The 19698-nt window shown below is 34.8% G+C and overlaps 7 protein-coding genes across 8 annotated transcripts; 4 read left to right on the top strand and 3 right to left on the bottom strand.

The window, feature by feature from the left end:
- Window positions 1-2578: 2578 nt before the first annotated feature.
- Window positions 2579-3411, top strand: LOC9303346. The gene is made up of 2 exons (XM_021016449.1): window positions 2579-2688; window positions 2765-3411. Exons 1-2 carry the CDS (start codon window positions 2668-2670, stop codon window positions 3224-3226), a joined length of 483 nt encoding a protein of 160 aa, XP_020872108.1. The 5' UTR covers window positions 2579-2667; the 3' UTR covers window positions 3227-3411.
- Window positions 3394-5236, bottom strand: LOC9303347 (putative glutathione peroxidase 7, chloroplastic). Its single transcript, XM_021016448.1, is given in 6 exon segments — window positions 3394-3591; window positions 3831-3999; window positions 4069-4187; window positions 4283-4344; window positions 4494-4570; window positions 4779-5236. Coding segments are annotated over 6 exon segments (762 nt in total). The 5' UTR covers window positions 5034-5236; the 3' UTR covers window positions 3394-3511.
- A 467-nt stretch (window positions 5237-5703) lies between these two features.
- On the top strand, window positions 5704-7080 carry LOC9305380 (replication protein A 70 kDa DNA-binding subunit A). 2 transcript variants are annotated; one of them, XM_021016522.1, is made up of 5 exons: window positions 5704-5863; window positions 6062-6240; window positions 6339-6606; window positions 6683-6779; window positions 6872-7080. In XM_021016522.1, exons 2-5 carry the CDS (start codon window positions 6091-6093, stop codon window positions 7026-7028), a joined length of 672 nt encoding a protein of 223 aa, XP_020872181.1. In that variant the 5' UTR covers window positions 5704-5863; window positions 6062-6090; the 3' UTR covers window positions 7029-7080. The 2 variants fall into 2 exon arrangements, with proteins under 2 accessions (XP_020872181.1, XP_002867275.1); XM_002867229.2 differs by lacking the exon at window positions 5704-5863 and having other exon boundaries at window positions 5870-6240.
- Window positions 7081-7248: 168 nt separating this feature from the next.
- On the top strand, window positions 7249-9996 carry LOC9303348 (probable protein phosphatase 2C 60). The gene is made up of 11 exons (XM_021016521.1): window positions 7249-7528; window positions 7739-7863; window positions 7958-8021; window positions 8151-8259; window positions 8402-8555; window positions 8657-8782; window positions 8864-8987; window positions 9077-9153; window positions 9224-9276; window positions 9379-9433; window positions 9534-9996. Exons 2-11 carry the CDS (start codon window positions 7747-7749, stop codon window positions 9744-9746), a joined length of 1092 nt encoding a protein of 363 aa, XP_020872180.1. The 5' UTR covers window positions 7249-7528; window positions 7739-7746; the 3' UTR covers window positions 9747-9996.
- Window positions 9951-13752, bottom strand: LOC9303349 (pentatricopeptide repeat-containing protein At4g31850, chloroplastic). The gene has a single exon (XM_002869263.2). It carries the CDS (start codon window positions 13410-13412, stop codon window positions 10068-10070), a length of 3345 nt encoding a protein of 1114 aa, XP_002869309.1. The 5' UTR covers window positions 13413-13752; the 3' UTR covers window positions 9951-10067.
- Window positions 13753-13861: 109 nt separating this feature from the next.
- LOC9305381 (early nodulin-like protein 1) lies at window positions 13862-14867 on the bottom strand. Its single transcript, XM_021016523.1, has 2 exons — window positions 14511-14867; window positions 13862-14402 (listed from the first exon to the last, which is right to left on the bottom strand). Exons 1-2 carry the CDS (start codon window positions 14692-14694, stop codon window positions 14053-14055), a joined length of 534 nt encoding a protein of 177 aa, XP_020872182.1. The 5' UTR covers window positions 14695-14867; the 3' UTR covers window positions 13862-14052.
- A 306-nt stretch (window positions 14868-15173) lies between these two features.
- LOC9305382 lies at window positions 15174-16113 on the top strand. The gene has a single exon (XM_002867231.2). The coding sequence runs from the start codon at window positions 15441-15443 to the stop codon at window positions 15741-15743; it is 303 nt and encodes a 100-aa protein (XP_002867277.1). The 5' UTR covers window positions 15174-15440; the 3' UTR covers window positions 15744-16113.
- Window positions 16114-19698: the final 3585 nt, after the last annotated feature.

Consider the following 19698-nt stretch of genomic DNA (forward strand, 5'->3'; position numbering starts at 1 on the left):
ATATATATATATATATATATATATATATATTCATACTTGTTTTACAAAACAATCTACAACATAGAAAATTATAAAATATATTTGGTACGTACCGCGTAATAACAAAAGTTATATAAGATTAATCGGTCTCGGTAGTTATCAATGAGTTATATTTACAAGAGAGTTATTTCCATAAACAAATCTTGTAAATATAACTGTCTTGATTTTTTGACCTATTCGTACCTCATACTAAAAGTAAATTTGTTGAGTTTGAACATCAATTTATGAAAATATATAAAAGTAATATTCATGCCGCTTCAATAGGTTTGGAGAGCACAATTTACCTATTGAAGCAAGACCATCATACCTTAAGGAAAGTTTTGACCAAATCATGAATGTCTTAATCTTATCTATCCTACTACGCTTACATGGCTCGACGATTTAACCTGATATTGAATATGATAGTCTGGTTTACTAAACCAAACTATCCGATAATGTATACATATATCTGATGAATATCGTTTAGTCATGTGCATACATATATCCGATGCTTCAAGCATTACTCAATTTCTCTTCAAATATTTTTCGTCATCTTCTATGATGCATTTGTTCGCTTCCCAACATCTACTTTTTTTATCTTCTATGCTCACTTTGATAAAACTTTAAATTGATTCTTAACTGAAAACTATTTCCTCATTTTCATCTTTTTATTTTATTTTATTTTATTAATTATATGGTTTTCATGCTTCAACGTAATATAATTTTACGAAAGATATATATTTGTTAAAATTTCCTCAACACTACTTATTTAGATTTTTACCTATATTTAAACATATTCACCTTTTTATTTAGAAAGCAAACAATAATATAGATATAACTTTATTATTTTTATTGTTATATTTTACTATAATTTAATATTAAGATACAATTAATTTTTATATTTTTTCGTTAATGTGAATTTATACTATTACTCTCTTGAAATATAATATTCAATTTTAAATATGAATTATTTCTTATACTATCTTATAAAAACTTTTACAATCATACATTTACTATAACATTTAACCTTTTTTTTTAATCTAAAAATAATATTATTTTAAATAAATTTCTTCCACTTCATTATGATCTCTTTAATTTAATGTTTCCATGAAATATGAATATCTTCTTATTATTAAAAAAAAAAAAAACTCTTATAGCTTTCCATTTCAATTCAATTCTTTTTTCATCCTAAATTTTATTTGAGGTTTCTTTATTATTCTTAAAAATGATAGTTTTTAAACGTTTTTTATTTTTAATAAGTTATTATTTGTTTTTAATTGTATAATAAATTTCATTAAGAAGCTTTTTGTCCATCTTAAATAACATTGGTATTTCTATGAAATTTTCATAATTATTTTTTTATTTCTTAATTAAATATTTAGGGATTATGTTCATTTTAAGTTATATATTAACAAAAAATTAATTTAAGTGTTTTATATGTAAATATGTTATACTTGTGTTATTATTATTCATGTAACCTTTATTTAAAACTGTGCATTAATTGATGATTAATTCTTTGATAATGAGATGTAATTAACCATGAAATTAAATATTTTGAAATAATTATTAGTAGGATCCATAATATTAATTTGGTGATGATGTGGACACCCTAAGAGGAGAGAAAACTCTCTCATTATATATATAGATTTAAAAATCCAGAAATCAAAGCCCAATTTAATTTTTGATATATATATATATATATATTTCTTCTATTTAATTTTTGAGAATAGCCAAACACATATTAGAAAACCTAAAAGAGGGAAAAACGGTCGAAATTAACCCCAACTATTTTCATGCATTTTTTTTCAACTCAAACTCTGACTCTCTGCACTTATGAACCCGAACCCACATAATTTTCAAATAACAAATCTGAACTATATAACTGTTAGTCAATTTCAACATTTTTTTTTTTGTATTTGTTAATGTCGACTAAAATTGTTAAGTCGTAATTGTTTGTTCTTTTGTGTATGAATTATTCTTTTTATTCAATTAGCTAAAGGTTACAATTCATATTTATTACATTATAAAATAACTAGTATATGTTGAAATTGGCTAACAGTTATATAATTTATGTTTATTATTTGAAATTTATGTGAATTTTGGTTGATAAGTGCAATGAGTCAGAGTTTGGATAGGAAATAAATCACATGAAAATATTTGGGATTGATTTTGGCTGTTTTTCCTAAAAAACCAATAATTGACCATAGAGACTCAACCGGTAATTGAAAAATCATTGGTCAATGGTCAGTCGTACTAACCATTGGTCAGTCGTACTAACCGTTTTATCTACTTTATTGCTGTAGCCGAAAAGTGGGTTTAGAAAGTAGAAACAAGAGCCGGTTTAGGGCTGAGACATATATCACGGAACGGTGTTAGAAAAATAATTTGTGGTAATCTACCATTTAAACTAATTAACCAGATATCTCATTAGGGACATACTGTATTATTATAGTTGCACTTGTTTAATAGTAGCAAATTAGGAAAACAATTTTATCGCAAGTTGACTATAATATCCATTGAATTCGGGTGTAATGTTGTGCTGTTCTGTAAAAGTTGTAGTTCTGTTTTGTCAACACATTTTGATAAAATTTTAGCTTAACTTTCTCAAGTTTATCATTGACGGGTCTTTCTAATGTTAATAATTTTGAGATGATGGAGACACTTATAGAGGTAAAATAGAAGAATTTATTCTTTAAAACAATAAAGACCTTGGTAGTATATAAAGTCTTACTAACAACTTTTGCAGATTTATTTTCTGAAAGAAAACATGGAGGAGACGAGCGAGAGTCTTGCCTGGTTAGAGAAATACGAGATCCAAGAATTTCCGTTGATCAGACTCAGAGAGACATCGACCATCGATGACGACGTGGAAATCATATTCAAACCACAAGACGACACAGCGGTGAGTTATCAACGCCTGATGTTGAGTTTTGACGAAGATTTGCTTTATAGGAGACACGAGCTCGCAACCGCCTTTAATTCCTTCGTCTGGCCCGTATACTCAGATTTTGTCGACCTTCAAGAAGATCTTTTTCTCGGAGAAGTTAGTGAAGAGCCACGGACATCTCTTAGTAAGACTCGAAGGATACGAGATCCTCCTCCTCGAGTATCTCGTCGATCGTCAGAAGTATCTAGACCGATTTATCTCCGCCATAGATTTCTCCCACAGTCAAGGAAACAATATTCTTCTTCTCGACGCCAACGTTAATCTTATAATTACGCACTCTCATTTCAAATTTATCCACGAATATGTTTGTGTGTGTGTGTGTGTGTGTTGTGAATATCCTAATAATCGGGTGTTTATGAAGTCCGAATAAGCCTAAAGGCACTGGTGTGATGTTTATATGATGGAATGGTAAATGGTTATTGAACAAATCATGCAATCGTATAATTTTTATTTCCGTTACAGAAAGAAAGGGCTTACATGTTTATCTCAATTTCTGGTATACCAACAATAAGCTGGAAATTTGTGTACCACTTGCTGGTTAGTGAGCTAGCAATTGTATCTCTTCTCTCTATTTACCACATATGCCAACATTAAATTTAAGCCGCAAGCAACTTCTGGATGTCCTTCTGCCAAACAAACAAATTGTTAGTATTAAAATACTAAGACGACTCACTCAACATTCCGCCGTGCCACATGGAAAAATTAATGTTATATATGTTAGAGATGTTATCAATTGAAAGATTCTCTATGTACATTAGAATAGTCCAACTGGTTTGGTTCACGACATGAACCATGGACCAAACCGGAAACGACATAAACCAAGGATCCAGTTATTCAGATTGAATAGAGAGTTTTGAATTGGTACCTCGATTTTGGAAAGGAGAAGTCGTGGGAGGGTATCTCTCGACAACTTTGCCCTCCTTATCAACCAAGAATTTCTCAAAGTTCCATTTGATGATATCACCAAGAAAACCACCAGCATTAGATTTCAAGAACTTGTAGATGGGAGCTGTGCTTGTTCCATTGACATCAACCTGAAGAACACAACATTAGAAGATCTCTCTCAAACCTCCAAAATGAGAGTTCTATTTTTTCCTACATACCTTGTCGAATATAGGGAACTCCACTTTGAATCGGGTGCAAGCAAATTGCTTGATCTCAGGGTTTGAACCGGGTTATTGACCTCCAAATTGATTGCAAGGGAGAGCAAGAATCTCAAATCCTAAAATTGAGACACACAATAAATGATGAGAAGGTCACAATCAATGTGTTACCTTAATTAAATTAGATATTAAAAAGCTTACTATAAAAGCACACCTTGGTTCTTGTATTTTTCGTACAGATGAGAAAGCTCCGAGAAATTTGATGATGTCAAACCACTGAAACAGTAAAGCAAAACAAAAAAAAAAACACTTTTTAAAATTTTTTTTAGAAGCAAAATCAAATTATCAAATAGCATTCGAATGGTATGGCAAAAAAAAAAAAAAAAAAATAGCATTCGAATGAACAATAGTAAAACAATGATCACCATCTTGAAGCGACGTTAAAGATCAACAGAGGTTTTCCTTTCAATTTGTCCAGAGAAACATCATTCCCATCTATGTACTGTCCCAGTCATTATTAAAAAACAAAACATAATTATGTCTCCAAGTCTAGGTTTTAGTTAGGAAGGAGTACTACATAATTCAGTGAGATTAAGAAAAATCATATTTTGATGGCAGACCAAATTCTTCCGTTTCGATAGCATTTAAAGCTAACGAAGAAACAAAAACCTAATTTTCTTCTTCAGATAAATTAAGAAAGAGAAACATACCTTTACAGTGAAATCGTGAACAGTTTTCTCTGCAGCAGCTCTTGCATAAACACCAAAATTTCTGGATTTGACTAGAAACCTATGATTATTCGACGATTTCAGGGAAACCCCATTACCTAACCCAGATATATTCCGAGTATTTGATGTTCCGGTGGAGAATCTCAATGAAGGGACGAGAATAGCCGAAGAATTCGGAGGTGGGTTTGCAGCGAAACCATTGAAGACAGTAGCGAATGATGCGTAAAAGGAGGCCATATAGAAGCAGAATCGCTCTACAAAGAGTTTTTCGTTCTACTATTTATTTATACAAAAGTGTTACACGTTCTAAGGAAAAGTGAGAGCTAATTAAATAAAAAAAAATAACGCCTAGCAGCATCGTCATTTAATTTATATCATGCTTCATTAAGAAATTTTTGGAAATATATGGACAAGTTTTACTCACACTAAAGTTCCATATCATGCGGTCACAGTATAAACACGTTTTCGATATTATATTCACAAATTTTTGAAAATAAATAAATGGTATTTGCTGAATGAAATGGAAAAGGAGCAAAATTAAGCTACGGATTTGCTGAAGACTAGTCAAAGCTTATCATGAACAAAGTTCCAAATATCCCTATCTAATAAATCATAAGTCATTTTACTATTAACTCCAGCTCTATCCTTCTGACACCTGTCTTAAACCCCAAATTCTCTACTTTTACTTCTCAACTATTTATTTCTCTCGGTTCTTTTCTGCCTTTATTTATCCCTATCTAATAAATCACAAGTCATTTTACTATTAACTGCAGCTCTATCCTTCTCACACCTGTCTTAAACCCCAAATTCTCTACTTTTACTTTTCAACTACTTATTTCTCTCGGTTCTTTTCTGCCTTTATTTATCAATTATCAATCAAAAACTTATTTAAAATACAAAAAAGAAATTGACGACAAATTATTTTTTTTACACAACTGCTGCCCCTCTTCTCCCACGATCTGGATATCAAGCTCCACTTCTCAACAATAGCACAACAACATGGCTTCATACATAAAGCTATCGGACCTCTTCCTTTTTTGATTTATGTTCCCTCTAGCTCTAATCGGGTAATTCCAACTGATACTTCTATTGCAAAATCTCTCAATTTACAAATTTTGTGTTCTAATTTATCAAATTTGGTTTACTTTGTTCTTCATCGTTCTTCACACGTCGTGCCTTACCGAGACCCATCCTATTTTCTATTTAACACTTTCTTCTTATTCTTCATATAATTTTTAATTTTACATTTGATTTTGGATTTGCAGGTTTATATTGCAAACTTAATTCTCTAGACATGCCACTCGAAATTACACCTATTTCCCAATTAACTCTAGCAACAGATCCATGTAAAATCAACGTTCGAATTGTCCGTCTTTGGGGTTTTCCAAAAAAGGATAAACCAGAAGAATTTACAGGAATCGATCTTCTCCTTGTGGATGAAAAGGTATTCTAAAGTTCACCTTTTATTCTAAAGTTTGAGCTGCAATATGTATTCTAAAATTACTTTGTTGAATTATTTAGTTGTTTGTCGTTTATTCACAGGGAAGTAGGATACAAGCTTCTGTAAAAGGAAAATTACTCGATAAATTTCAGAAGGACTTAAAAGAAGGGAAATGTTGTGTTCTTATGAACTTTGAATTATGCCCAAATCTAGGAAAATTTCGGAGTTGTGACCATCCTTACAAGATCAATTTCATATTCTACACATGTGTTAAACCAAGCGAGGAGATTCCTAATCTAGAAGCGTGTTTCAACTTATGTCCTTTTCCTGAGATATTAGCAAGAAGAAATGATGATACTATATTCATTGGTACGTTATCTCCACCACTTTTATTTTTCCTATTCATCTATAAGTTATTTCTCAATGTAATTTTCCAAATTTGCAGACATTATTGGTGAGATTGTTGGGATGAATGAAGTTAAGAGTATCACTACTGCTGAAGGTCCAACAAAGTTGCTTAATCTTCAGCTTAAAGATCTTGGGTAATTTTAAAATTCATCCTTTATTCATGTTTGAAATCTTCAGAAGAGACTCGCTTATTGATGTTTCTTAAACAATTCTTTTTCTTTCTCAGGGATTCACTTATTGATGTTGCCTTATGGGGTAAACTTGCAGAAGATGTCTACTCTAATGTTGAAAAAGGGCCGTGCGTTGCACGGGCTATAACAAGACAGCAAGGTGGATATGTGTGTTTTTTTTATAACAAGACAGCTGTTTTTTTTTTTTTTTGAAACAATACATGACATGTGTGTTTGAGATATCAATCCATAAAATTTTGAAACCTATAATACTGGCTGGATTTTGACATTTAGAGTTTTGATTTTATACAGTTGAAAATTGTAAGCTTATAAAGAACACAGCTAATTAAGGCCAATCCAAATGATCTACCAAATCATAAAGAGTCAAGTAATACATTATTGTATTAGTAGTGTAAGTAAAAATAGTGTGTTGTGGTGGCAAGTAAGGAGAAAAGAAACAAACTCTCAAGAACTTTCGTTGTTTTTCTAAGGCAAAACAAAAACAGACTTTTTCTCTCTTTTTTGGGGGGCTACAATCTGAATTTTGATCCCAAATCAAAACTTTCCTCTTCTTCTTCTTCTTCTTCTTCCTCTAATCAGGATTGTCTCCTACCAAAGGTCTTGCCTTTCTCCGGCCAGATATGTGAGAAAACCAAGCTTCTCGTACAACTTCATCACCTACTTCCTTTTGAATTCTTCATATTCAAATCTTGGTATGTTAAAGCAAAACTATAATCGATTCATTCCTCTTTGTTTTGGTTTCGATTTCTTGAATAGCTCTAAAAGATTAAGATCACAGGGTCGGTCTCTTTTGATTTTTCATCTTTTAGCTCATAAATTGTATCTTCTTTTAAGATTCTGATAGATTTATGTAATCAAGAATAGTTTTGATTCATGAAGGAATGTCTAATTTTTCGTTGCAGAGAAAGAGATGGGTATATATCTAAGTACTCCGAAAACAGATAAGTTCTCAGAAGACGGCGAAAATGATAAACTCAGATATGGTTTATCCTCTATGCAAGGTTGGCGTGCGTCCATGGAAGATGCGGTGAGTGACTGTTAAAAAAGTTGAAACCTTTCTTTTTTTTGCAGATTTTGTTTCCTTACTGATTCAAACAATGGTTTTTTTGAACTTTGGGTAGCATGCTGCAATTCTTGATCTCGATGATAACACTTCCTTTTTGGGTGTCTATGATGGTCATGGAGGTAAAAAAAAAAAGAACATTTGTCTTTTTGGTGAATTATCCGGCTTCAAACTTGTTTATATAGCTTGTACTTGGTGATTCTTGTTCTTGTTGTACATGGAATCTCAAATGATTTTGACTAGTGCTGTAGGTAAAGTTGTTTCAAAGTTCTGCGCCAAGTATCTACATCAGCAGGTTCTCAGTAATGAGGCATATGCAGCTGGAGACGTAGGAACTTCTCTTCAAAAAGCATTTTTCAGGTGACACTATCGTTTCTGCCTCTTTCGTATCGAGCTTTTTTTTGTATACCGACTAAAGAAAGTTTACAGCAGCTAGCTAGAGTCTATTTTTGGGTGAAGTTCTGCATTAAAGTGTTTTCTCTTGTCGCTGTGGTTATTGTAGAATGGATGAGATGATGCAAGGACAAAGAGGATGGCGAGAGTTAGCAGTACTCGGTGACAAAATCAATAAGTTCAGCGGGATGATTGAAGGGCTTATATGGTCACCAAGAAGTGGGGATAACGCTAATAAACCTGATGCTTGGGCGTTTGAGGAAGTAAATATTCCCTAGCTGCATATTGCTTTCAGTCTCACTGCTTCTATCAATAGGCAAAAGTAAAGTTAGATCTAAGACTTGTGCTTCCGTTGTCAAAATAGGGTCCTCATTCTGATTTTGCTGGGCCTAATTCTGGTAGCACGGCATGCGTAGCTGTTATTAGAGACAAACAGCTATTTGTTGCAAATGCAGGTGACTCACGTTGTGTGATATCCAGAAAAAATCAGGTAAAATACCATTTTGAAGTGTTTAATTAAGACTTTTTGGCATTTTTAATTTTTTGTTATAACGTGTGTCCCTGTCTACAGGCTTACAATCTTTCTAGAGATCACAAACCAGATCTTGAAGCTGAGAAAGAAAGGATATTGAAAGCTGGTGGCTTTATACATGCAGGGCGAGTCAATGGAAGCTTAAATCTATCACGAGCTATTGGTAACCTCTTCTCACACAATGCAACTTGCCAACTTATATAGTTGTTTACATGCAATGTCTGACTGGAGCAACTCTTTGTCTCTTTACAGGTGACATGGAATTCAAGCAGAATAAGTTTTTGTCATTTGAAAAGCAAATAGTTACCGCCAATCCAGATGTAAACACTGTAAGTGGTCTAATACCACTTCTCTTTTTCCTGAGACATCTTTTATAACAATTATAGTTTTTCTCTTCAGGTTGAACTCTGCGATGATGATGATTTCCTTGTTCTTGCCTGCGATGGAATTTGGTAAAATTCAATTTGAAAAAGTTTTTATATTTTTTCTCCAAACAAGTTCATTTGTTGGTAGTGATATTAATACACCTGTCTTGGTTCATCTCATATCTGCAGGGATTGCATGACAAGCCAACAACTCGTTGATTTCATACATGAACAATTGAATTCAGTAAGCTAACTTGATTTTTCTTCCTTTGGATTACAGTTCTTTTTCCAGTCTATCCTTTTCTGGATTCTAGAGTTTCTTTCTTTTGATTGGTGACATTCAGGAGACCAAACTCTCCGTGGTATGTGAAAAAGTTCTCGATAGATGTCTGGCTCCAAACACCGCAGGTGGTGAAGGCTGTGATAACATGACCATGATCTTGGTTCAATTCAAGAAGCCTGTTCAGTCCACGGAACCTACTCCATCAGAAACCGAACTAAAACTGGAACCAAGCCAGGCCGAAGCAAACCACTATGAGCCGAGCTCATCAAACTAGCCCCATCCTCAGGAGGGTCACGGAAGATCCCATCTAGATCTAGTATTTTGGTTCAGATTGTAAATCATTTTGAAAGACAGTTATATATCACAACCTGACGTTTCTGGGGATTTCAGTATTCCACCATTTTCTCCGCGTGCAGACTTTTGTCTCACGAGCTCCCATAATGCAGAAGAAATAATTGATGTGAAAATGTTGTTGGCCTTAAAGAACATATCATCGTCATGTAAATAAAGAAAACAATAAGACATTTACACAACGTTATGTTTTGTACACTTCACATGGACATAAAGCTCTACTGTGTATTAGCTGTGTAAAATGTCAAGCTCTATTGGGGAGCTGTTCGTATGTTCCTGTGTTGGGGCTAAAACCACCGGTCACCATTGTCTGATACACAGCGTAAGCGTGCTCAGGTTTTCCAGACAAACTGTATCCGCGGATCAGAGCGTTAAATGTAAAAACATTCGGTTCAAGACCTGCTCTTTGTATCTCATTGTAAATTTTCCCTGCTTCTTCCACCATTCCGGCGATACCCAGATTTAAAATCAAGGAGTTGTAAGTGTAAAGATCAGGGGTGATTCCTCTGCTCTTCTTCATCTCGTTGAAAAGCACAAGAGCTTCTTCAAGTCTATGAAATTTTCCGAGTCCGTTAATAATGAGATTGTAACATACTACATCGGGATTGAGGCCTGATTCCTTCAGCTCCCTGAAGTAATGCAAGCCTTCATCCACTCTTCCGACCATACAAAGGCAATCTACTAGAACCGAGTAAGTCTTGAGATCCGGTCTTACTCCTTCTTTTACCATCCTTTTGAACAACGCACACGCTGCATCAGCCTCACCCGCTTTTCCAAACCCGTTAATGAGAATGTTGTAGATAGCACAGTTTGGCCTGCAACCGTAGTCCGACATTCCTTCAAAGAGTTGTTTTGCTTCATATAATCTTCCTGACTTAGAGAGGCCATCGATAAGGGGACCATACGTGCAGGCAGTTGGGGAGAAGTCTCGATCACTCATAAGGTCGTAGTATAAATCAAGAGCATCATCCACATTTCCTGCCTTCACAAGCCCGGAGATGACAATGTTATGAGTTATTGTGTTTGGTTCGCACTCATGGGCAGACATCTCTTTGTATATCTCAAACAGTTCGTCGATTTTTCCTGATTTTCCATAAGCATCAAGCAAGAAGTTGTAGGTAGCCACATCTGGGATGCAACCAGTGTTCTTCACCTGTAGGAACACGTCCTGTGCTATTTCAATCATATCAGCTTCAAGAAGCCCGCCGATTAGCAGATTATAGGTCGGAAGTTTGGGTTGGACACCAAGATCTTTTGTGAATTTCTCGAATAACATTCGAGCACCTGAGGCGTTATTATGTTTAAAAGAATATCTGATTATTGGCACCAGGATCGAGTCACCATCTCGACAAATCCCATTAGCTACCAATCTCTCAGAAAATGAAACGGCGTTGTCTATTCCAGCTTCAGCCAATATAGAGCCCATCAAGTCTTCCCAGAAAAGATTGGCCGGTTGGTCTGCACAGCTGTAAAGAAAATTGGCGATGATTTTGTAAGCATCTTCGATTAAACCAGCCTTGACAACACCTGGGAGAAGGGTGCAGAGGGTAACAAAATCAGGGTACACCAGTTTCTTCATCTGGTGAAAGAAACACATTGCCTCTTTGACTTGACCATTCTTCACCAAACCAAAGATAATCGTATTGTAAGTAAAAACATCTGGGACACAACCCATGTCCATCATCTTGAACAACATCTTCAAGGCTAGAGTCACCTCGTCATTTTTGCAAAGACAATCAAAGAGAGTGTTGAAAGTTATTGTGTTAGGTGGACAACCTTTCTGCACCATCCCCTCGAACAACTCAATGGCCTCTTGAATTTTTCCGTTTTTGCCTAAACCTGCGAGCAATGTGTTGTAAGTCACAACTGTAGGCTTGAGCTTCATTTCCTTCATTCTCATAAACATCTTCCACGCCTCATCTACTCTATCAGCTTTGTAAAGCGTATTGATCAAAGAGTTAACAACAATAACATCAGGTTCACAACAGTTCTCCACCATCTCAGAAAGCAGCTTTATGGCTTCATCAATCTCCCCAACCTTACTGTAGCACTTCATCATCATGTTATAGGTTACTGAATCAGGGACCAGCCCTATGTCTTTCAAGCCATAGAAGATTTGTTTCGCTTCTCGGTCCCTTCCCGCTTTTGCTAGACTGTAGAGAGATGCATTACAGGCTACAATGTTCGGAGCTATTCCTTTGGTTTTCATCTTCTCAAAAGTCTCAAGAGCACTGACGGAATCTCCAGACTTTCCATAGTAATCAATGAATACTATGTACGTATAAGCAGTGGGCTTCACGCCCAGAGACTCCATATTATCAAAAATTTCAAGTGCATCATCCAACCTGTGAACTCTTAGAAGACCGCAAATCAAAGTGTTGTATGTATGGAGGTTCGGTAAGATACCTTGGTCCCTCATCACATCCAATTTAGCAAATGCTTCACCAAAATTCCCAGCTTTGCACAGAGCATCCACGAGAATGGTAAAGGTTACAACGTCAGGTACATGACCATCCTTCTCCATTTCACTCCAAAACTGATTTACTGAATCCAGATCTCTGTTATCACTAAACCTGTCCAGCAAAGTAATGTAAGTTACACGATCCGGTTTGTGTCTTCCCGTTTTCATCTTTGCGAAAACCTCCTTAGCACAATCGAGCTTCCTAGCAGTACACAGAGCATCAATAAGAACAGTGTAAGTAACTACATCAGGTCCACATCCTTCATCATCCATTCGCTTCAGTATTTCATATGCTTCATTAATCTTACCCGCCCTACCAAGCACCCGAATACATATCGTAAACGTGTAGACATTCGGCTTTAATCCCAAAGTCTCCATCTCTTTAAGTAAACCCATCACAGATTCAATATCCCTTCTTTTTCCCAATCCTACCATAAGTGAAGAGTAAGTCTGCAAACTAGGCCTAAAACCATCCAAGATCATTCTTCTATAAACTTCCATTGCCTCTGTGCAAAACCTAGACTTAAGCAGAAGATGAATCAATCCATTGTATGAATATGCATTCAACACAAAACCAAATTCTCTCATCTTCCGAAGTGCAAAAGGCGCTTGTCGCAATCCACCTTTCACAGAAAGACACTTGAAAATAGTCAAGTAAGTATTAGTATCCCTCTTTATGATTCTTTTCTGCATCAAATCAAACACATAAGCCATTTCCTCAATTTTGCCATCAACCCTCAAAGCTTCAAGCATGTAGTTGCAAGTCTCAGTAGTGTGAACCAAATTCGAATTCCCAGCCACTGATTTGAAATAAGAAAACGAAGAATCAGTATCAGGAAACGACATTAAAACCCTCGCTACTTCACTCGATGACAAATCAGGTTTTGAGCTCTTTCTTATCATAGAACCCGAAAAGCCAGAACTTTTCATGGATACTAAACTACATCTCATACTCTTCATTCTCCAGTGTTTCTTCCGAGACCCAATCTTCAAAGCGTGGAACTTTAATTCTCCAGTAACCAAATTATCGCGTCTCCAACAACATTTTGCTTTGCTGTTACTAATCAGAAAAGCATCACCGACTGTAATATCACCACACAGACTCGTAGAGCAGAGTAACGCGACCATTTTCGAGATAAGTCAAGCAAGCAAAACAATTCCCCGGCAAAATTGAAACGAAACAGAGGTTAACGATGATGATTCATCACATTTCAAGTGGCGAAGATGCAACTAACAGAACACAAGGACGTGATGAATAGTTATGAGCATTTTGATTCGTCTCCGTTCACCGGCAAAAAAAGAACGCGACGGAGTCGATTTCGGTGAACCGGAGATTTCCGAAGAAAGAATTTTCGAAGCAGAATAAAAAAACACTTGCCGAGAGGATAAAATCAGCAACTCGCTCCACTCGATCCTTACCGTTTTGCTTCCCTCCCAAAATATCTTCAGGCCCAATACAGGCCCATTTTTATAAGCCTCTATTCAACGACAGCGATATTTTTTTGGTAGTACTAAACTAATAATATTCAAACCTTTTTTCATAATAACTGATTTTAATTACTTTTTTGGGGTACTAATTCAAAATTCTCATTCAGTTTTTTTTTTTGTTTTTCTTGATTGTTGATAGATCCAACTAATTTATCCAGAAGTAAACAAGAGGAAGAACAATTTCAATGAAATAATAAATTTAATATAGTAAATAACAAAGATTTAGATTCTACTTCATATTCGAAAATTAATAAATAGAATTTCAGACTAAATTTCTCTTTTAAAAGAAGAAGGCCCATAATCCAAGAACAAGGCCAAATACGACACTGAATCCGCCGGTGAGCTTAGCGGCACCACTAGTAGGAGCTATGGCGGGACCGTCGAACTCAGATGGCGAAGGAGCTGGAGAGAAAGCAGAGTTACGAGGAGTGATGACGACTAGGCGTAGCTTCTGACCCTTTTGACAATGACCCTCTGTTCCACTGATGAAGTAGACCGGACCGGCTTGGTCTAGCTTCACCTTTGTGTTCCCGTCGGTGTAGCTGGCTTTAGGGCTAGTGGTGTTGCATTTCTCGTAAGCCTCTCGTGTCACTTGCAGAACCGAGTCTTTACCGGCTTCGTACCTGAAAACTGAAATAAACATATGACAATGTCAGAAACAGAGTATATACATTGAAGATTACACAAAAATGTCCAAGTCTAATTGAAAAAAAAAAAAGTTAAAAATTGAGGACTTACCGATAAAGTCGCCGACTTTGAAGCGAGCCTTTTGAGCCCATTCGTTGAAAGAGAAAGAAGAGGAAGGAGGGATCTTCCAGTCACCGGATTTTCCTCCGACGGTAACCTCATTTGCATCCACGGACAAGAAGAAGAAGAAAGAAATGCAGAGGAAGATGGTAACTAGAAGAGAAGAAGAAGCCATTGATTATAAATTAATCACTTTCTGTACTGAATTCAAAACCTCGAAAGTATTAGTGTGTGTAATGTGTTTTAGTATGTTGAAGATGAAGAATGTGAGTGGATTTTGTGTGGTTTTTATAGAGGTGGAGGACTTGGAAACTAGCCGTTTAAGAATACGAAAATTAAAAGGAAATATTGGTAAATGTTAATGTATCCGTTGGGAGATGATAAAGGTAACGTAACGGTTAGGATTGAGACAAAACCTGAACTCTGATAGAGAAAGTGATTTCACGGTCTTCTAGGAAGACTGGTCAAGCTTAGCTGTTTCTGTTTTTTTTGCTTTTTCACTTTTTGTACTTTACTTTTCGTTTGCTAGTGGAATTGGATTTTGATAATGTTGGGCCTTCAAATTGATAAAAGATGAATAAAAGACATATCGCCTAAAAGGCCCATAAGAAGCAGAAGACAAAAAAAACTTCCAACGTTGCGCATTTTGATCATAATTTAAAAATCAAACCCAATTTGGCACCTGGCCTAGTTATCATTCTAAGGCATGACACCTGCCTAATATGTTTATTATAGAAAACATAGAGAATTAGCTAGGTGTCCCTTATTGAACACAATAACAAACTCAAACGTCACTACGTGTCCTCATGACTCTTACCATCTCCAAAACCGTATAGCTAGCTAAAACAAAGCTGTTTCTTCTATGGTTTAGTGTAGTCCCAACTCCCAAGCTACAAAAAAAACATTGAAGAAAGCATAAGCATGGCTGGAGAAGATGACTGGAGGAAAACGGCAGATACGACAAAGATGAGCTCGGAGGGAGTGAAAGCAGCCGGCGTTGAGTCATCCAAGAGGCCGCCAGGAAGTAATCCAGGTGGTGTTCTTCACCAACGCCGTAACTTGCCATACAGTTACACCACGATGGCTCTAGCCGGATTAGCTATCTCTGGTGCCATCATGTACACTGTAATGTATGCTAAGAAAAAGCCGGAAGCTACTGCCACTGATGTAGCTAAGGCTGCCACAGGGACAGCTAAACCCGAAGATACACATCCAAGAAAGTAAAATTTCAAGGGAAGAATTGAAGGGTTTATCTTTTCTTTTTTTGCTTTTGTATTTTTGTTCTTGCTTCATGCTCAATGTTCTTGTTGGAACCTTTTTTTTTCTTGTAATAAAATAACATAACGAGTGCAAGAATAGATTATATCAACTACTAGAGAAAGCAGAAGAAAAAAAAAATGTTTACCAAAAAAAAAAAAAGCAGAAAAATAAAATGGGAGGGATATATAGAACATAAATTGTGTTTTTATAGAGAGGTATCAAAGGTATATATTATTTCAGAACGATATCAAGTTTACCGAGTGAAGACATAATTTACAATGTGTAACAGTTTTACAAGTCTTATGAAAGATGATTTTCCGATTTGGGAAGACTACTATTTTTGCAGATCCTTTAAAAAAAATTATTTGTAGTTGTGCCATGCTTTGGGGGTGGTGATCGTTTATAAGTCTTTTGAATGCGTGCGTATAGTTTAGATCACCCAATCCTCCTCTTACATTTCTCGTGTCATGTAGCTTATAAAAAATAGGGCCATTAATGTGGGCTTGAGAGGTGTGTATTGATATTTTTGGGCCATATCCTAAAAGCTAGAGCACATAATCATCATGCATGGCATTCAAAGATTCCAATCCGGTTTTGCAATCTTGAGTTTGATTTAAGTTTTTTATATTTTAATTCTCTAAAAAGAAAACACAATTTAAAATATTTCGAACAGTTTGTGTTTATTTTGAATTGTCGTCTTTAGTCATGTGGGCGACTTTGATTATTTACTGTCAAATAAAAACTTTTAGAAAAGAAACAGTAGTTTTTTAGTCAACTACAAAATTATGGCTAGTTGATTCTATGAGACAATTGGTTATTCGCATCTCTTTGAAAACGTTGATTGGCATAAAATAAGATCGTAATTCGTAACGTTAGAATATGAAAAATTAGGTGAGTCCACTTAATGGCCCAAAAAAGTAAGTGTATTGAAATAGGCTGTTAGGTAGAAACACTCATGTGTTGCTTTATGAGCATAAAACCTGGGCGACAATCTTTTATTTTCTCCTCACCAACTGCACACATTTTAACTATCAATCAACATTCTCGTCTTTAAATTAAGTTGATCCCCATTTTATAAATACATTACAGATATATACACTATTTTGTGGACAAAAAAGAACAAATAGTATACGTTATTTTTTATTTGTATAATAGGGTTTGTGTACTTATTCCTCAGACCCATAAGATAACAATTCTCATTTGGCACATACAGCTTACTATTACCAAATTCACACCACTATTACAAAACATCCAATTTACTCTAGTCCATATTGGTGGAGTCTTCTATCATTTTATTTCATGATGTTCAAGAAGAAAACAATAAGATAAAGATAGACCTGAAAACGACCAAAGTTATTCCACGGAAACTATTTGTACATTCCAAATCATTCAAATAAGTTTTATATGAAGAAAACTAAAGGGTAAAAACTTATCGACGAAAAAAACTTGAATTTAGTCTACTTATAAAAGGGTAGAAAGTTAGAAAAAAAAAAAAAAGGAGGAAATTATATAGAAATTTATGAAGAAAGGAGCAAAAAGGAAGAGTTCTAGCACAAGGTTGCAATTATAGAGGTTTGGACCCATAGTCAGTGTTCACCATCATTTGTTTATGATGCCTTATGCTCACGCCTGTCTATAATTGTCTTTCTATTATTTTTCAACATTAAACCTTTACTATTAGTCGTTTGACGACGTATAAACATTCTCATCTCAACGACAAAACAATAAAAAGCATTACATCTCAAAATTGAAATTTGGTTTCGCTTGAATTAGTATATTCTCCACGGTTTGAAAAATTGTGAGGTTTCCGGATAATCGTCTTAAACTATTCACTAATAGTAGTCCTTTGTCTTATAGATTGTATATGCCATGCTTTTATGTTTACTGTAACATAAAAACAGAAACGCAATACTATATACTATGTTTAAGATAGGAATGTTTCTATATTGAATATAATCTACTAAATTGAATACAGTATATTCCATCATTTCTCTGTTTAGGGTACATATTCATTTGATACCATTTATTACGTATAAAATTATGTCATTTGCAGTCTTCCAGTCAATTATTTTTGTTATTTGATGTATTCTTTATTTTCCACGATTTAAGCATTGATTTGAAACTTTAACCTTAGTTTACATGGGAGATTGTTACTGAATCGAACTTGAGGGGATGTGATAGAAGCATGTATGATCTTAAGACCTAGGAAGATTGTGTTAATACCTATTATCTGGTTGAGTCAAACAACTGATGACCAATTTATAATCAGAAATTTCTGATTTTGTATAGAAAGATTTTCCACTCAGCCCACACCCATTACATTTTAGTGTATTTCTGTTCGCTTATTACCATTTATATCCAAAGCTCGAAAAAACATAAAAATAAAGAAAAAAGTTTGCAACGAAGAAATCTCAAAGTAAATGACAGAAGGATAATATAACATGGGGAGTGCATTAAATATGGATGCAATGTATGTAATGTAAAAGAGGTAGACTGTATAAATATAAATAATGCAACCATAATAATGGAGCTACGTCTAGTCTTTTCTCATAAACCACATGCCATTGCTTTTTCTTCTGTGCTTTCAACGTCTCACCTATGCATCTATATATTGTAGATATCATCCAATGAGGAAATATGTTTTAATTACACTTCTAATAATAATACCCCTTAGACCCCATATGATAATGTCCGTACGTGCAACTCTTTTGGCTACGTGTATGATGGCGAGGACGCTAATCTTCTTTTGCGAGACTGAATCATTATCCAAAGAGTTTTTTTTTTTTCGTATTGTGTAGTGATGAGTGTGAGTTCTTACTTCTTAATAGGTTTTGAAGTCTGTGTAACCATGCATATAATCTGCAGCATGCAAGTAAAGAATACATCAATTAATAAATTTTGTAGCGGGGAAGAATAATTAGTCTGCCATGATTTAGGTTCAAAAACATTATATATATGGATTAAAAGCCTGAGATTTTTTGATAAAATTGAAGAATATAGCATGGTCAATCAAGTGTCGTAATCGGTCATAGTCATGGTGCTTGGTGCATTAACTTATGTGCTATACTCTATGTTTACGCACTTTAGATTCAAACAACGGATTAGACCTCGTTTCCATATCTATATAGCCTTGTAATTCAACGTTCATGTTTGGATTATTTTGGTAATATTGAAACCAATGTTTCAGGTATTAGGGTTGGGCCACGTAAGTATTTGAGCATAGTTTAACAAAAAAGAAAGAAAGTATTTGAGCATTAAGGATAAGATATTTTTAATTAATATTTGTGTATTTGAGACCATATATATCTAATTTTATTATCTGGAACGAGATGTTTTCTGAATAAAGTATTTAGGAAGAAGAAAAGATAACATGAAGAATAGTGATAAAACAAATTATTCTTTAGTTGATGTATAAAACAAATAACGGATCATATATATAACGAGTTACATGACCGGCATATAAGGATAAGTCAAATTAACATATGTACTTATCTTTTTAGCGAAGACGCAGAGACACATCAATTAGTTACCATTGAAATAATTAAGCCACTAGGAAGCATGCATGCTTGTCAACCTTCATTTACTACTTAGTTTGCTTAGCTTTGGGACCAATATACATTACATCTCCATAATTACGTTGCGACTCTTACGATACGTGTTTCGTGTTCATATTATATAATTGAGCAATTAATCACGTGGAAACAGCTACGGCACGTAAGGAAAATTGACATTGCAGACCCCACCAAATTACATACTCCGATAAAAATGGCTAAAAACATTAAAACCTTGTAAACCAAATCGGGTCCATTCAAGATCTTGACTACGCCATTTTTGTTAATGTCTCGAAGAAAATTGAAAACACAAGTAGCAGATCACCTTACCCTCTCTTTAAGAGAAAACAAACAAATTAACACACATG

Source organism: Arabidopsis lyrata (genome assembly GCF_000004255.2).
Source record: "Arabidopsis lyrata subsp. lyrata unplaced genomic scaffold ARALYscaffold_7, whole genome shotgun sequence".
Taxonomy (NCBI): domain Eukaryota; kingdom Viridiplantae; phylum Streptophyta; class Magnoliopsida; order Brassicales; family Brassicaceae; genus Arabidopsis; species Arabidopsis lyrata.

Coding starts and splice junctions, on each gene's coding strand:
- LOC9303346 (XM_021016449.1), top strand. CDS start 2,668: ATGATGGAGACACTTATAGAG. Junction 2,689..2,764: donor TGATGGAGACACTTATAGAG/GTAAAATAGAAG, acceptor CAACTTTTGCAG/ATTTATTTTCTGAAAGAAAA.
- LOC9305380 (XM_021016522.1), top strand. CDS start 6,091: ATGCCACTCGAAATTACACCTATTTCCCAATTAACTCTAGCAACAGAT. Junction 6,607..6,682: donor TGATGATACTATATTCATTG/GTACGTTATCTC, acceptor CCAAATTTGCAG/ACATTATTGGTGAGATTGTT. Junction 6,780..6,871: donor CTTCAGCTTAAAGATCTTGG/GTAATTTTAAAA, acceptor TTTCTTTCTCAG/GGATTCACTTATTGATGTTG.
- LOC9303348 (XM_021016521.1), top strand. CDS start 7,747: ATGGGTATATATCTAAGTACTCCGAAAACAGATAAGTTCTCAGAAGAC. Junction 8,022..8,150: donor TGTCTATGATGGTCATGGAG/GTAAAAAAAAAA, acceptor CTAGTGCTGTAG/GTAAAGTTGTTTCAAAGTTC. Junction 8,988..9,076: donor AAATCTATCACGAGCTATTG/GTAACCTCTTCT, acceptor GTCTCTTTACAG/GTGACATGGAATTCAAGCAG.
- LOC9303349 (XM_002869263.2), bottom strand. CDS start 13,412: ATGGTCGCGTTACTCTGCTCTACGAGTCTGTGTGGTGATATTACAGTC.
- LOC9305381 (XM_021016523.1), bottom strand. CDS start 14,694: ATGGCTTCTTCTTCTCTTCTAGTTACCATCTTCCTCTGCATTTCTTTC. Junction 14,403..14,510: donor CAAAGTCGGCGACTTTATCG/GTAAGTCCTCAA, acceptor TGTTTATTTCAG/TTTTCAGGTACGAAGCCGGT.
- LOC9305382 (XM_002867231.2), top strand. CDS start 15,441: ATGGCTGGAGAAGATGACTGGAGGAAAACGGCAGATACGACAAAGATG.